General features: G+C 47.3%; 1 protein-coding gene across 1 annotated transcript; it reads left to right on the forward strand.

The window, feature by feature from the left end:
- Positions 1-2304: 2304 nt before the first annotated feature.
- LOC120655227 lies at positions 2305-5097 on the forward strand. Its single transcript, XM_039932974.1, has 6 exons — positions 2305-3082; positions 3229-3305; positions 3452-3509; positions 3614-3827; positions 3930-4362; positions 4484-5097. Exons 1-6 carry the CDS (start codon positions 2653-2655, stop codon positions 4838-4840), a joined length of 1569 nt encoding a protein of 522 aa, XP_039788908.1. The 5' UTR covers positions 2305-2652; the 3' UTR covers positions 4841-5097.
- The last annotated feature ends 9543 nt before the right edge of the window (positions 5098-14640 follow it).

The raw sequence follows: 14640 nt of genomic DNA on the forward strand, positions 1-14640 counted from the left end.
GATCACCAAAATCACTCGAAATGACCTAAATGGAGCTATATTCGTTACAGTTTGTAATATATTTATAAAGCCAAATTAAAAGGCTGTATATTGTGCTCAAAACTTGATAGCACGTCCAACATCCAAATTAAAAGCAGCATCTCCGATCCCCTGTGACCAGAGAAAGCAGAGTAGAGCAACTTTACACGGTTTATCTCACATGATTGTCCTCGTGCAGCCACGCGTACTGATGATCTCTCGTTATTGCCACACAAACGGGTGTAGCTTAATTCCTTTTTCTGCCTCCTGTGCGTGCCTCCCTTGGCTTTTTCCACCTACGCTGCAGGGCAGCCGATGCACCTCACCCCAAGAATGCCGTGACAACGCAACCACATTCTGTCCATTCGTGTGAGCATCGTCTCTTTTCGGAAGCTCTCATGAGGCCGGCTTGGTATGCATGCGACTTTCTAGGTGCCCTTTTGCATCCCAAACTTGCGAAACCATAAACAATCGTCAACGACCAAATGAATTAAAAATGTTGGTTTAGATAGTAGATGTGATGATTTCTTATGCCACATATATGGCCGTGTTTGGTATGGCTCGAACTCCATAAAATTCTTGGAGTTCTTGGAGCTCCTCGTACCCAACTCTAGGAATTCTTGAAGCTAGAGCAGTAAATAAGGATCTTTTGCTGAGTCATTATACTTTTATTTTAGATTTAAAATAAAATATAAATATTTTAATTTATTTTACAAACTTTAACTCCAATAATATGGATCTCAGAGCTGGAGCCATGCCAAATAATATACTCCCTCCATTCTCTATCTAAACCCTAAACCCGATTTGAAACATTGACACATTGACCAAGGAAAAGCAACCTTGCTTATTATCTAATTAATGTAACACAAAGTTTTTTGCTAGTCCTCCAATATACTCCCTCCGTCCTGAAATATAAGGCATTCCAACATTCTTGAAGAGTCAAAGTTTTTCGAGTTTGACCAAATTTATACAATAAAGTAATAATATTTATGATATCAAATATGTACCATTAGATTCTTTATTAAATATATTTTTATAATATATCTGTTTGGTGCCACAAATTTTTATGATTCTCTCCAAAAATTTGATCAAACTTGAAAATTTTTGACTCTCCAAAAATATTGGAATGACTTATATTTCAGGACAGAGAGAGTATTTGCTAGACACTCCTCGTTATTGTTGCTATTTATTGCCATGATCCTTATCAATAGCAAAAAGGACTATCATTTTTGAATATTTGAGTTTTGGAAATAGGACTATTAAAAGAGAATGGAGAGAGTAATACCTAAGAAATTCATTAGTTTCTTTGAAATGCATGATTGAGATCGATGCCCTAGCATTATTATTATGAATCCTATTGTTGTACGTATGCAGCAATGGAAAAATTCAGGAATCTGAGGAGACGGTACGGTACATAGAAAAAGAGGAAAGATTCCATGAGTTCTAAAATCTCATAATGTTATATTTCCTCCAAACTCCCACGCATTTAAGCATTTTACAGGAGATTCATACGATTTATTCCTTCGTTCCAAAGTGTTGCGAAAAACAATTTTCTATACATGGGGTTGGAATCCTCTACAAAATTCCTTATTTAGTTTTTATGTGCTCCAAAGGGGCCTAAATAAGCTGCCATTTACATGAGCTTATGGTTGGACATTCTGCAGAAAAACAGGGAACCTCACTTGAACGAAGGCTGGATAGTATGCATATATAGCTAGCTGTTTGCACGTAGACGCGTAGCTCGGTCGGTAGATGTGCATTCCTAATGGAAATAAATACACGGCCATGCATGTCATGAAGTGAGCAAGAGCAGCCCACACGCATTTTGTCCCTTTTAGCTAGCAGCTGTTCGGACAAGCCTTTCAGAGGGGCGGGGGGCAGGCAGAGGTCAACCACTAACGCTTTGTTTTTCTGTCACGGATTGGCAGCTCAGATCCACACGACAAGGGGGTCAGTGTCCCAAACCGAAAAACAAAAGAAAACTGCAGCGCGAGAAATGCTTTTGGAATCCAGCCAGATTGGCAGATTGCATTGGGTCACATGATCGATCGAGCCTGCAGCTACCAGCAGCTCAGCTTGCCTCGCTGCTCGCCCTCGTGCGTGCAGACACGCAGCCTAGCTAAGACAAAACCTAAAAGATCTCACTGCTACTATGTAAAGTGTGCCTGCCCCATTTTGCTCATGAACTTTGTTAAAAGCTCTCCTTCCTTTAGCTACTAAGTTTCTGTGATTAATCTGCTTTATATGTAGCGTCGTCGGCAGTTTCTGACTGCTTCTGTCTCTCTATGTGTGTATATATATGTGTGTGGCCCTTGCCTTGGTACTGCTAACCAAACACAAGGAATTGAAGGAGTCCACTGATGATGCTCACATCATTTCTTTGATACAGCGTTCAAAACCAGTTAATGTAGAAGGACGAGACCTGTCCAACTCTCCCTTATTTTATTCCCACATCACTAGCTTGCTTATGCTTCTTGCCCGTCCCTCTACTTTCTTCATATCATTGTTGCCTTTCTCCCTACATCTTCGCCGCCCCCACCCCTCCTTCCTGCTCCTACCTTCACATACTATTCCGACGACGATCGGATCCAACCATGGCGGGATAGAGAGAGACCCATCGTAGAACAGTACAAGATGGTAGCTAGAGAGGAGCAAGTGATGAGAGAGCTCAAGGATAAGGGGGTACTAGTCGAGATCCTTGACGGCGATGAGGAGAGATCGACCGATAACAAGCTGCTAGACCTCAACGAGGGTTTCGATGATGCGGAGAGCGAGGAAGGGGAGGCTGGTGATGATGAGGAAGATGAAGGTGAAGAAGGCGATGATGGCGGTAGCACCACTGATGTTGGTGGGAGTGGGAGCTCAAGCAACAATAGCAGCACCAACAACAACTCGGAGAGCAAGAAGGGAGACAACAAGGGAGGCAGCAAGTCGGAGGGGAGCGGCGAGCAGAGGGTTCCAACGGTGCGGCAGTACAGCCGGTCGAAGCTGCCTCGACTCCGGTGGACGCCTGACCTTCACATGGCCTTCGTCCATGCCGTCGAGAGGCTTGGTGGGCAAGAGAGTAAGCACTTGATCATATGGCGCTGATAGAATATAATAAAAGGCCATGAATTATTACAATTAATTGGAGGATGATTTCCATTACCAATCCTCTAATTTCACTATTTGTTTCGTTGCAACTTGAAGTAATTTTGCTTGTTGGCACAGGAGCAACCCCTAAGCTGGTGCTTCAGATGATGAATGTTAGGGGGCTCAGCATTGCTCATGTAAAAAGCCACCTGCAGGTGAATCATTATTCTACCCGTGTAGAATTCGTGGATCTACATCTGTTGCGGCATGATCATCACACACTAGCTAGCAGCACATTGCCAATTCAGTGATGTGTGGCCTGTGAACACTCTATCTGACGAACCTTCAACTTTTTTTTCAGATGTACAGAAGCAAGAAGCTCGATCAAGATGGTCGCCCGAGAGGAGCTATTTCCTCAGGTTTCCACAGCACAGAATTCTCATGATCTGCATGTGTAGATTCCAATCCCTCTAGCTTAGACCTTTTCTCATGCATCCAATTAAGTATTTTTGATGCGATGCAGTGTATTCCCCGATGGATTTCCATTTCATGAGAGGCGATCGGCGCTTCCACGAAATGTCATTCTTCCAAAGAGCGGCCGCGCTCTCCTCCTCCAAGCCCGAGCACGGCAGTTTCTTCGCGTCGTCGAGGAACTGCAGCGCTCCGGAGCTCAGCCGGCTCTATGGACTTCTCCAGCATCTGCCGGCTCCGCAAACTTTCGACTTCAGAAACTCCAGGTAAATAAAAATTTCCTTATACAGATCGAGCTCGTACTAACTAGTTAACAGTATCTGCTGATAAGCAAACCCTAATTCCGGCTGCTCCTCTTCCCCGGGCAGGAATCATGAATGGGCGTCGAGCCAGAGAGAGGCGCCCATAGTACTCTCCAGGAAGGACGTCACGCCGCCGTCGACTGCACCGCATCAGACGCACCCGCTTGCCACAGCTTCCGCGGCGGCGGCTCTGAGGAGCGAGAGGCGGTGGTGGCCTTTCACTGACGCGGGCGCCGCTGCCGCCACCGGCGAGCGGAGGGTGGAGACAGGACGGGAGGTAGACTTCGCCAATTCCCTCGGGAGCAGCTCTCGGCGGCCTCACCTATGGGGCGCGTCCGTGTCCGGCGATCCCCGTCTTCCGTTCAGATGGCGACCCGTGGGTGGTAGCAGCGGCAGAGACGCCGCCGTCGGCTACCCCAGCAACAGCGCCAAGATCACAACGACAAGATCGTCGGATCCTGTCGTGATCGACGAAGCCCTAGATGCCCAGCAGCTCGAGGTACCGCACATATATACACCCGGCCTTCGTTCACGCTGCACATTAATTAGCTGATGATTAGCCCGGCCGGCCCCATATCAGTCATCTCTGAGATACTTCACTGTGCGTGCGATCATTTCAGAGGCAGAAGCGCGTAGAGCCAACAAGGGATTCTGCCATGCCGGCCTACGCGGCGTGCCGCAATCGGTCGCCGCAGGTGGAGGCCCAAGACGACGGGGCTGCGGACCTTCAGCTCAGCCTGTCCCCCACCACGGTGACGGATGCCAAGAAGAGGAAGACCACCGCACCAAGCGAGCAGGAGATAATGGACGCCAGCGAGCTCTCCATCTCACTGTCACTGTCCCCGCCCGCCGCAGCTTCCATGCAGAAGCAGCAGCAACAAAAGACAAGGGGAAGCAACGACAGCACCGGCAGCGGGGAAGCCGTTCTTGGGCAGAGTACTTTGGATCTGACCATGTCGATCAGGGCACTGGAGTGAGATCTTTCAAGTACTTTGTCCCAAGGCCTTCCAAAAGTTGCACACTGAACCATGCAATAAAACATCGTTAATTTAACCTTATCTCACAGCTAGAAAATTGGACATAAGTACCGGGCCCAAACCCCCGGTTTGTACCGGTCAGGCGCCCGGTACTACTTGGTCGGTACTAAATGCGTTTACATTTATTACCAGCCAAAACACCCGGTACTAAATCCCTTTGTACCTACGCATCCGTGATCTTTTTCTTTTTCCTTTTCTTTTCTCGTTTTCTTTCCTTTTTCTTCCCATGGCAGCAATCATAAATTTCAGAATTACACAATCCTAATTTTACAAGAGTCACAACAATCACAAGATTTCATTTCCTTCTCAAGAATCAAAATTTCATTTGACAAATCACAAGAATCCCGAGACTACACAGCAATCACAAGATTTAATTTCACAAGACTACACAAGAATCACAAGGTCTGAATTTCACAAAAATTACAAGAGTTCACCGGCCAAATTTTGGCTCTGCCGCTGGAGGGCCGCGCCCCGGCCTGCTATGCCCTCTCACCGGGGTGGCCCGGCTCCACTTCGATGCCAGGAGGGCAGGCGGCCGCGCTCCACGCGCTCGGGTGGCCTGGAGACCAGCTTCCCAGTGTGCCGCCGGCGTCCGCAACCAGGCCAGCGGTCTCTGTGCCAGCAGCACCCGTGGCAGCCCCGCGCACTGGCGACGAGGCCCGCGCGCCGCTGATGCTCGGTGACCAGCCTCCCAGCGCGTCGGCGCGCCCGCAGCCAGGCCGATGGGCCTCTGCACCAGCGGCAGCCCCGCACGTTGGCCTCCCAGCGCGGCACCCGTGGTGGCCCCGCATGCCGGCGGTCAGGCCGTGCTCGATGGTGCCCAGCGGCCAGAGCAGATGAAGGGGAGAGGAAGGGAAGAGATCTAGAGAGAGGACGGAGGAGGAGAAGCTAAGGACTGAGGAGCCGGTGTGAGTTCTAGGAGTGGATAAGGATTCAAGGTAAAGGGGGAAGAGAGAGAAGAGCCTGACGATGAGCTTTAGTACTAGGTGAGTGCTTCACCCGGTGCTAAACAGGACAAGATATATTCGTACCGGCTATGGATACCAACCAGTATTAATGTGTCACATTTAGTACCGGGTAATTTCACCATTGAAAGCATCTAGGCCCTTAATTCGAGTTTTGGTAATTAATGACAGCGGTTTGTGGATTAATGATTTCATTTGAGATAATGAGTATAGGTTGATCCACGGATGAAAGAGATTTGGTTGTGAACGTATGGAGTTTTGGAGATGATGAGCAAAGCTCGGGCTCAAGGCAAAGGTATAAAATAGGGCTTTTGCATTTTACCGGTCACAAGGCGATTAGTGGATGAAAAGTGACCGGATTTGTTGGATAGATAGCCGTACTATCAAGAGGGGTTGTGTACTCATGCTTGACGGGTCTTTAGTGCCATTTTGCTCAAAATGTCTAGTTGCATGCATGAGGGCTAACGGTGTTTTGAAAAGATTTGAAAAAGACTAAGTTTGAGAGCTGACTGAGTAACGGCGGACAGTCCGCACCAGAGGGGCGGACAGTCCGCGCCCGTTCCAGAGAGCTTGCAGAGACTCTGGTGGGCTGGCGGACAGTCCGGCCCAGGTGGGCGGACGGTCCGCCACTGTATTTCAATTTAGTACCAGAAAAGGTGTCTCTCTGGTGTGGGCTTCAAAGTTGAACGGCGGACAGTCCGGCCATGGGGCGCGGACGGTCCGCCGGCTAATCTCAATTTTGTACCAGAGAGGTTGTTTCTCTGGTTTGGGCTGAAAGGTGAACTGCGGACGGTCCGCTCCTGAGGCGCGGACGGTCCGCAGGCTAATCTCAAAGTTGTTCCAGAGACGATGTTAGTCTCTGGTGGTGTGGGACTCTTAACTGCGGACGGTCTGCCCCTGGGGCGCGGACGGTCCACCAGGGCTTAACGGCTAGTTCTGACACGCATTAAATGCACTCTGACTCACTGGTTTATAACGGCGGACAGTCCGGTTTTTGAAACGCGGACGGTCCGCGACTTCGCAGAAAAGAGTGTAACGGCTAGTTTTTGAAGGGGTGTCTATATATACCCAATGCCCGGCCATTGGGTGTCTCTCTTGGCCATTTGGACAGCATTCTTGACACATTAGAGCTAAGGCATCCCTCTCTCACACACACTTGCTTAGAGATTGCATTCTTGAGAGTGTGAGAGCTTCCTAGTGCATTGCATCAAGAGTTTGAGCTTTGTGGCATTAGGGAAACTTCAAGCAAGCGTCATCAACTTGTTACTCTTGGGAGTTGCCGCTCCCTAGACGGCTTGGAGAAGAGGATTTCGTGGAGCACCTCCAAGGAGATTGTTGAGGAGCCCCGATTTCAGTTGTGAGAGGTCTTGTGCTCACCTCACCGGAGTGGTGAAGAGCAACTATAGTGGAATCGAGGTGTGGAGCGGTTCCTTGATTCAAGCCGGCTCAAGATCAAGAGGTTCTTGATAGAGGAGCGGTTGATTCTTGAAATCCACCTCAACGTGGATTAGGGGTGACCGGCAAGTCATCGACACCACGGGATAATTTCTTGTGTCAAGCTTGGTTACTTCTCTTGCTCACTTTAATTCTTGCTTTTACTTTGAGCATTTTACTTTACTAGAGCTTGATTTGTATCTTGTCACCCTAGGTTGCTAACCCATCTAGAGATAGTAATAGCTTGACATATGGCTTTCCTTTGTTACTAATTAAATTTCTCTAGTGTTGTTGGCTTTAGATTTTAAACCGCCTATTCACCCCCCTCTAGTCGGTGTTCTTGATCCTACAACCATCCGGTACTAAAGGAGGTCGCGGAGCAAGCTGGGGAGCTATCCTTTTGACCCAGTACTAAATGTGCGCGTTAGTACCGGCTCAATTTGCAGCCAGTACTAACGCCTGGGACGAATGGCCTATTCTCTAGTAGTGTCTTCAGACTCCAGTACATATAGGTATATCATATGCGAATGTCATGCTTGGTTGTTTCTAGGAAGACTACTGCCTCTCTATATTTGGCCCTTAGTGTACTGGGCAAGTATGCATGACCACATGATCGATCCCTAGCTTTGTTCTTTTTTGTGGCAGCATCTTTGGGAAACAAAACCCCAGCAAGACTACAGAAGTTTTAATCGGTATAGTACAAGTTATTATGCATATTTGGATGTTTAATTTGAAATTGTATGACCATGTGGACATTATTTCTTCTAACAAGATAGATATAGATTCACCTTCATATTTATTGTGCTTATTTGTTTTTGAATGGCTATAATTAAGTTGCTGTTCACGCAGCACCATCATCACTGTGTTCTTGTGGATTGGCATATTCTTTCTGCCTCGTTTCTGTTGTTATTTTTTTTCAAAAATAACATTTCTGTTGTGATTCTTTTGGGGCTTAATAATGAATGGCACACATTATAATGTAAATGTGGTCAAGATATCTTGTCTCCCTCCTTCTAGAATGACCATACTGAAGATATAGCTCCCTCCTTCTAGAATGACCATACTGATCGATGAAGACAGCTTGACCACATTTACCTTGGCACCCCTCAACAATTTTGACAAAATACTGAGGTAAAGTATGGGCATAACTATGATTTGGAAGATGGAGTTGTGGGTTAAGTTGACATTCTTAGTTTGAATGCATATGTATATTACGTAACTCGTTCATAATAAGTTACTCCCTCCGTATCTAAAATAGATGACACCGTTGACTTTTGAACCTGAGTTTGACTATTTGTCTTATTCAAAAAATTTAGTAAGTTTCAAGAACCTTATGTATGACTCACTTCATCATCTAATGTATTTTAAAGCACAATTTATGTTTTCGTGTGTTTGCATAAATTTTTGAATAAGATGACTGGTCAAACTCATGATCAAAAGACAACAATGTCATCTATTTTAGATACGGAGGGAGTATTACTCTAGTATGTTGCTGCGGTCTCTCATTTATTTGCTGTCAAAATTCATTTAGAACAAGATACAATTGCAAATGATGTGTGCTAAGATTCTAAGTATTACTCCCTTATTACTTGATTCTGTGCTCTTAGTTAACAATTGGATATGACAACAATCAGTGGCGGACATAACCATAACTCGTAGTTCTCAGCTATGGTCACACATCTAGCTTAGCGTCACAAAAATCAAGTAGGTACGATGCTGGAAAATTATGATTTTACCACTTACATTGAGAGCTAACAATCACCTTGCTAAACGGAGTAAAGTGTTTCAGCTGTTCTTCGTCTCAGACGTTAGCTAGCTAACCCCTATATCACAAACGGATCTCACATCGAACACATATGACATACTATTTTGGGTGGTTCTTTTACTGTCTGCAATCTGGCATATTATCACAAACCCACGCTCTCATACACTAATCCGTCTAGGATTGGAAGTAATGAACCATTCTGTAGTAGTGATAACATCATTTTGAAGTATTTCTTAATGCACGCCTCTCATACCAGTATTTCATTTTCCCATTGGCAAGGCAGCTTGCTCCTTGAATGCTTTGTTCGTTCAAGCGGACAATTCATCGATGTTCCACAACCCCATCATTCAAATGAGAAAAGAGAAGGATGTTCGAGAAAGCCTGTCAAAGAGTTCGGTAGTGGGTGAGTAGAGTCTTTGCTTTTCCTCTCTCGCCATTTCATTGCTTTTCACTACCGGACTCGCCTACTTTGCCGAGTGCCAGAGACACTCGGCAAAGGCAGGAAAACACTCGGCAAAGAAGTCGCCGAGTGTAGCACTCGGCGAAGCGCACACGGCCTTTCTTCTACCGGCGAAGCCGGCTATGCCGAGTGCCTTTTCTCGGGCACTCGGCAAACGTTTGCCGTGTGCGACGTTTACCGTGTGCCACGCCGCACTCGGCAAAAAAGAATGAAACGGGACGACCGAACGGGCCGAATGGGATGGGACGGGGAACGGGACGGAACCGGACGGGACGGCAATCGAACGGGACCGAACAGCCGAACTTTGCCGAGTGCCGGACTCGTGGCACTCGGCAAAGATCCAAAGTTCGCCGAGTGCCAGATTTGCAGCACTCGGCGAACTTTGAAACTTCGCCGAGTGCCAGTTTGGATCTTTGCCGAGTGCCACGCGTCTGGCACTCGGCGAAGTTTCAAAGTTCGCCGAGTGCCTATGTTTTACACTCGGCAAATCTGTTTTCCAGTAAATAGAAAAATGGTTGCTTTGCCGAGTGTCAGGCTAAAAACACTCGGCAAAGCTTGCTGTTTTTTTTGTATTTTTTCTGTTTTTTATGTAATAACCACATTCATCGTCACAAAGAAAACATTGATACATTCCAGACAAGCAATATAGTATATATAAGGCACATCCATCACAAATATCACATAATAACACAAATATCCCACGCTACGTCGCACGAATATCACAAATAGCGTAAGTCCAACATCGATGCCATAAGTGTAACGTTCAACAAGCACAAGTCCAACTAATTAAACAAGTCTAGTCCAACAACAACAAGTCTGTAGAACAAATATCGTAAATAACTCTAAATCAGTTAGGTGGCCACTGCGACACTGCCGGTGCCGGTGAATGCTCGTCCGAAGGCTCATTTGACCCCCCCGATCGATTGATTCTGCAAAAAAAAAAATTGACATAGGATTACATCTTGAGAAAATTGTAAGAGTTCATGTCCCTCTTGATAGTATGACATTCCTAAACTCAATTTGAAAAGATAAAATATTAAATGAATAGCCGCTTTTCAACTTTCATATCTTTGACTTAGCTCATGTATATATCAGCTGTGATACCTTCTAATCATTCTTATTAAAGCATATGTCATTAATCAACCAATCACTAAGTGAGTCTAGATGTTCTTTCAATATAGCACATGATATATTGACATAAAGTATCTCAAAATTTGAATATGTATATGCAAGCAAAGTAAATCTATATATCATACTCACATGAGTGCCTGTAGCGCCAGATGGAGGAAAGATAGAAGGGAGGCCTAGCGGTGGCAGCGGTGACGGAGGCCAGGGCATCTTTGGCGGCGGTTGATAGTTGATTGTCGTGCCAAGGCCTTGGAGGTATGAGAACATGGTCTGCATCTGTTGTTGCGCGGCCTGTCGCTCAGCAAGAAGCGCATGTTCCATCCTCTGCCGCTCTTGCATTCGCTCTTCCTGCCACCTGCGCTCTTGCTCCTGCCTTAGCGTCCGCTCCTCCTCCAGCCTCGCCTCGATCTCCTCCCGCCTCTTCGTCTCTTCGTCCATCCGGGCCTATAAGATTTCACCCAAATGTTACAATGCGAATAAAAGATAACTAAAAGCAACGAACGACAAATGGAGCAGAAATAACCTAGATTGCACGCATGCTGGCCACTGAAGTCTCAGGCCGTGGGCGTATTGGCGGGGTCGAGTCGGTGGTCCTTGCCCGAAGCTGGGAGAGAGTCGGCGTACTGGCTGTGTCGACAAGGCTGTTGGCGATCCAGTAACGGCCGTGTTTCTTCCCTCCTCCTGCCCTCATGATGGCTTCTCCAGTAAGGGGCTGGGTGGCCGGATCCCATGTGACCCCATGGAGCGCCTTTCCCATCTCCGTGTACTCAGTGATGCGCGTGTGGACGCTCGGGTTGCTGTACGCCTCGGGCGGATCCGCCGGGTTGTAGGAGACGTCGGACGTCGCCCTGCCCTTGTGCGCCATACAGTATGCCTAGAAGTCGTTGCATTCCTGGTCTTCATGTGACTCCGACTGCAAGCAAAACGAAAGAATACAATGATTAGTGAGAATGCAGAATTTAGAGTTTGAAAGTACCAAAAAGTGTAATGACTTACCCAAACATCCCTGTACTCGGGAAGGCCTCGGCTGCCTTGATGGTGTGGCGCACCTTGCATCAACAAGCGGCGCTCCCGGCATAAGTTGTGCCGCTGAATCCACTCCTCGCTAAGCCACATGTCCACCATCATTTCCCAGCACGCGCCCTTGCCGGCGCACCAGTTCGGAGGCACCTACACGTAATGGAAGCAAAGTGGATGACATTTTCGAAAATGAAATTCAAAAGAAATGAGTAGTGATTTCGTCATTTACCCTCAAGTATTGTTCCCGCGTGAGGAACATATTTCTTGCTACGTCCTTGCCAACCTTTCTTTTTTCCACATCGGCGCAGTAGGTAATTACGGCCTGAACACGCGCCTCGTAGTGCATGTCCTTCACTAATTTGCGACATGCTGTGTCAGCCACCTGAGCCGCTATGGCCTCATATCCTAGCTCGCACCTGTAGAAATCCTGCATATAGGCGGGAACAGTCGCACCGGGGCGGGGTCGCGGCGCACCGGGGGCGGGGACCGGTCGCTCCGGGGGTGGGGACGCGCGCCGGGGACGGGCACCAGGGAGCTCCCGGGGCGGGGTCGGGCGCCGGGGGCACGGCGCGGCGCTTCGGGGGCGGGGACGCGCGTCGAGGACGGGCAACGGGATGCTCCGGGGGCAGGGTCGCGCGCCGGGGGCGAGGCGCGTCGCTTCGGGGGCGCGGAGGGGCGCGCGGGGGCCGGGCCGAGCTCCTCCACCGCCGGCGGCGTCGAGGCGGCGGCGCTCGGGGGCGGTTCGCGCTGGGAACGGGCACCGGGGTGCTCGGGGGCGGCTCATGCCGGGGGCGGGCACCGGGGGCCGGGCCGAGCTCCTCCTCCTCCGGCTTGGCGGCGGCGGCGCTCCGGGGGCGCGGCGCGCCGGGGCCGGGCCGAGGTCCTCCTTCTCCGGCTTGGCGGCGGCGTGGAGGCGGCGGTGCTCCGGGGGCGGGGAGCCGGGGCGGGGCGGCGCTCAGGGGGCAGGGCGGAGTGGAGGCGGCGGCCGGCGGTGGACGTGCGCGCGCGGCTGCGGGTGTGTGCGTGATTGAGGTGTGTGTGTGGCCGGCACGGCTAAGTGCTGGGGCCGGGGGGGCAGAGACTTTGCCGAGTGCCAACCTGGAAGCACTCGGCAAAGCTAGGATTTCATTCTTCAATTCAAAATTTATTTAAACATATTTGTTTGAATATAATTCAACATTTCATTACTAAACTTATATTTCAGACAAATATATCATGCTTCAATGAAAAAAATTATATTATTTTAATCACTTATAGCTATATTTCAATTTGTATGAACTAATTCTCTACATTTGACAAAAAAATAAAAAATACGAAAACATTTCAAAAAATAGCCAAAATTTAACATAAACCAATTTATGAGGTATATTGCATATATAAAAAATTTAACATACTTTAGCCAAAAAAATTCCATTATTTCATGCAGTAGAAGTTCAAATTCAATTTACATAGTACTAAAAAAACTTTAATATTATCAAATGGCCTCAAAAAATAATGAATATTTACCATGAACCTATCCATCATGACCATTGCCTACACAAAAAATTTTGAAGTTATAACTCAATTTGATGGTCCGTTGGACTCAAAAACTTAACTGACTCATTCAAATGTCTCTGGAACTTCTTCGGGATTCCTCATCCTGTAACCAACGTATGTGATAACTTTTTCGAAATCTTCTAAAACTTTTTCCACAGCCTCGACTTATGATATCATGATTTCACTACAAATTTCATAATTTTCTGACTTCATTTGTGTTTTATAGAATTTAAAATCTATTCGGCCACAAATTTGTTGCTATGTTTTCTGAATAAGATGTTTGATTTTTTTCTTTAAATTCTTGTACAAACCCTCAAATTTGACTCAATAACATGAATATAATTTTTCCATTAATTATCCACACCTTTGACAACATTTTGCAGTTTAAATTTGAATTATCCACAAAATATTCTTGTATTGAAATAAATAATCTAAATATAGTAAACATAAAGGATAATTTGCCAAATTTAAATATGATATCTTTCACATAGTATGAGAACGTAGGAAAAAGTTTGGAGGGTGTTGGAGAAAGTTTTTGTATTTGTTTGCCGAGTGCCAAAACAGATACTCGGCAAAGTTTAGTAAATGCCGAGTGCCTGGTCTATTGCACTCGGCATTACAATATATTTGCCGAGTGCCCCAAGCTGACACTCGGCGAAGCATGTTTTTGCCGAGTGTTACCTAGCTGGCACTCGGCAAACAATAACGGTAACGACCGTGGAAAAATGGGAATGTTCGTGGCAACAGCGTGTGCGTGGCACGTGACAGAGTTTGCCGAGTGTCGACTATGGGGCACTCGGCAAAGATCTATTTCCCGAGTGTCCCCTTGTAGGCACTCGGCAAACAAAAGCGGCAAACAAAAGCAGCCCCCACCGTAACGGTCGTCTGCGGGTGGGCGCGGTGCACGTGACAGTATTTACCGAGTGTCAACTGGCCGGCACTCGGCAAAGTGTGTATTTGCCGAGTGCCAACTGGCCGGCACTCGGCAAAGAGATATTCCGCCGAGTGCCAGTTGTTCGCCGAGTGTATGTTATTTGGCACTCGGCAAATAGTAGCTTTGCCGAGTGCTCGTGATTCTGCACTCGGCAAAGAACCTGGCACTCGGCATACGTGGGTTTTCCAGTAGTGTTTAGTTGATGTTAGTAACATTTGTCCTCGTCTTTCGCTACGAAGAAATCCCATGACCTGCTTACTTTCCTAACTGCCCCAGTGAGACACATTAGCCTTGACTATTGACTTCTTTCTTTCTTATTTCCGGGTATCTTGGGTAAAAGCAGAAAGAAAAGTACGGAGTGGTGAGTTGCCTCAAACCTTCGTCATCGAGGAGGATTAAAAGGGTTTGTAAAACTTTTTACTTATAAGAGCCCGGAACGAGGAGAGATGAAGCGTTAAGTATTTCTGGATTTGAAGAACTGGATTGGGTCATTTTTAA

The sequence above is a fragment of the Panicum virgatum genome, chromosome 1N, assembly GCF_016808335.1.
Source record: "Panicum virgatum strain AP13 chromosome 1N, P.virgatum_v5, whole genome shotgun sequence".
NCBI classification, from domain to species: domain Eukaryota; kingdom Viridiplantae; phylum Streptophyta; class Magnoliopsida; order Poales; family Poaceae; genus Panicum; species Panicum virgatum.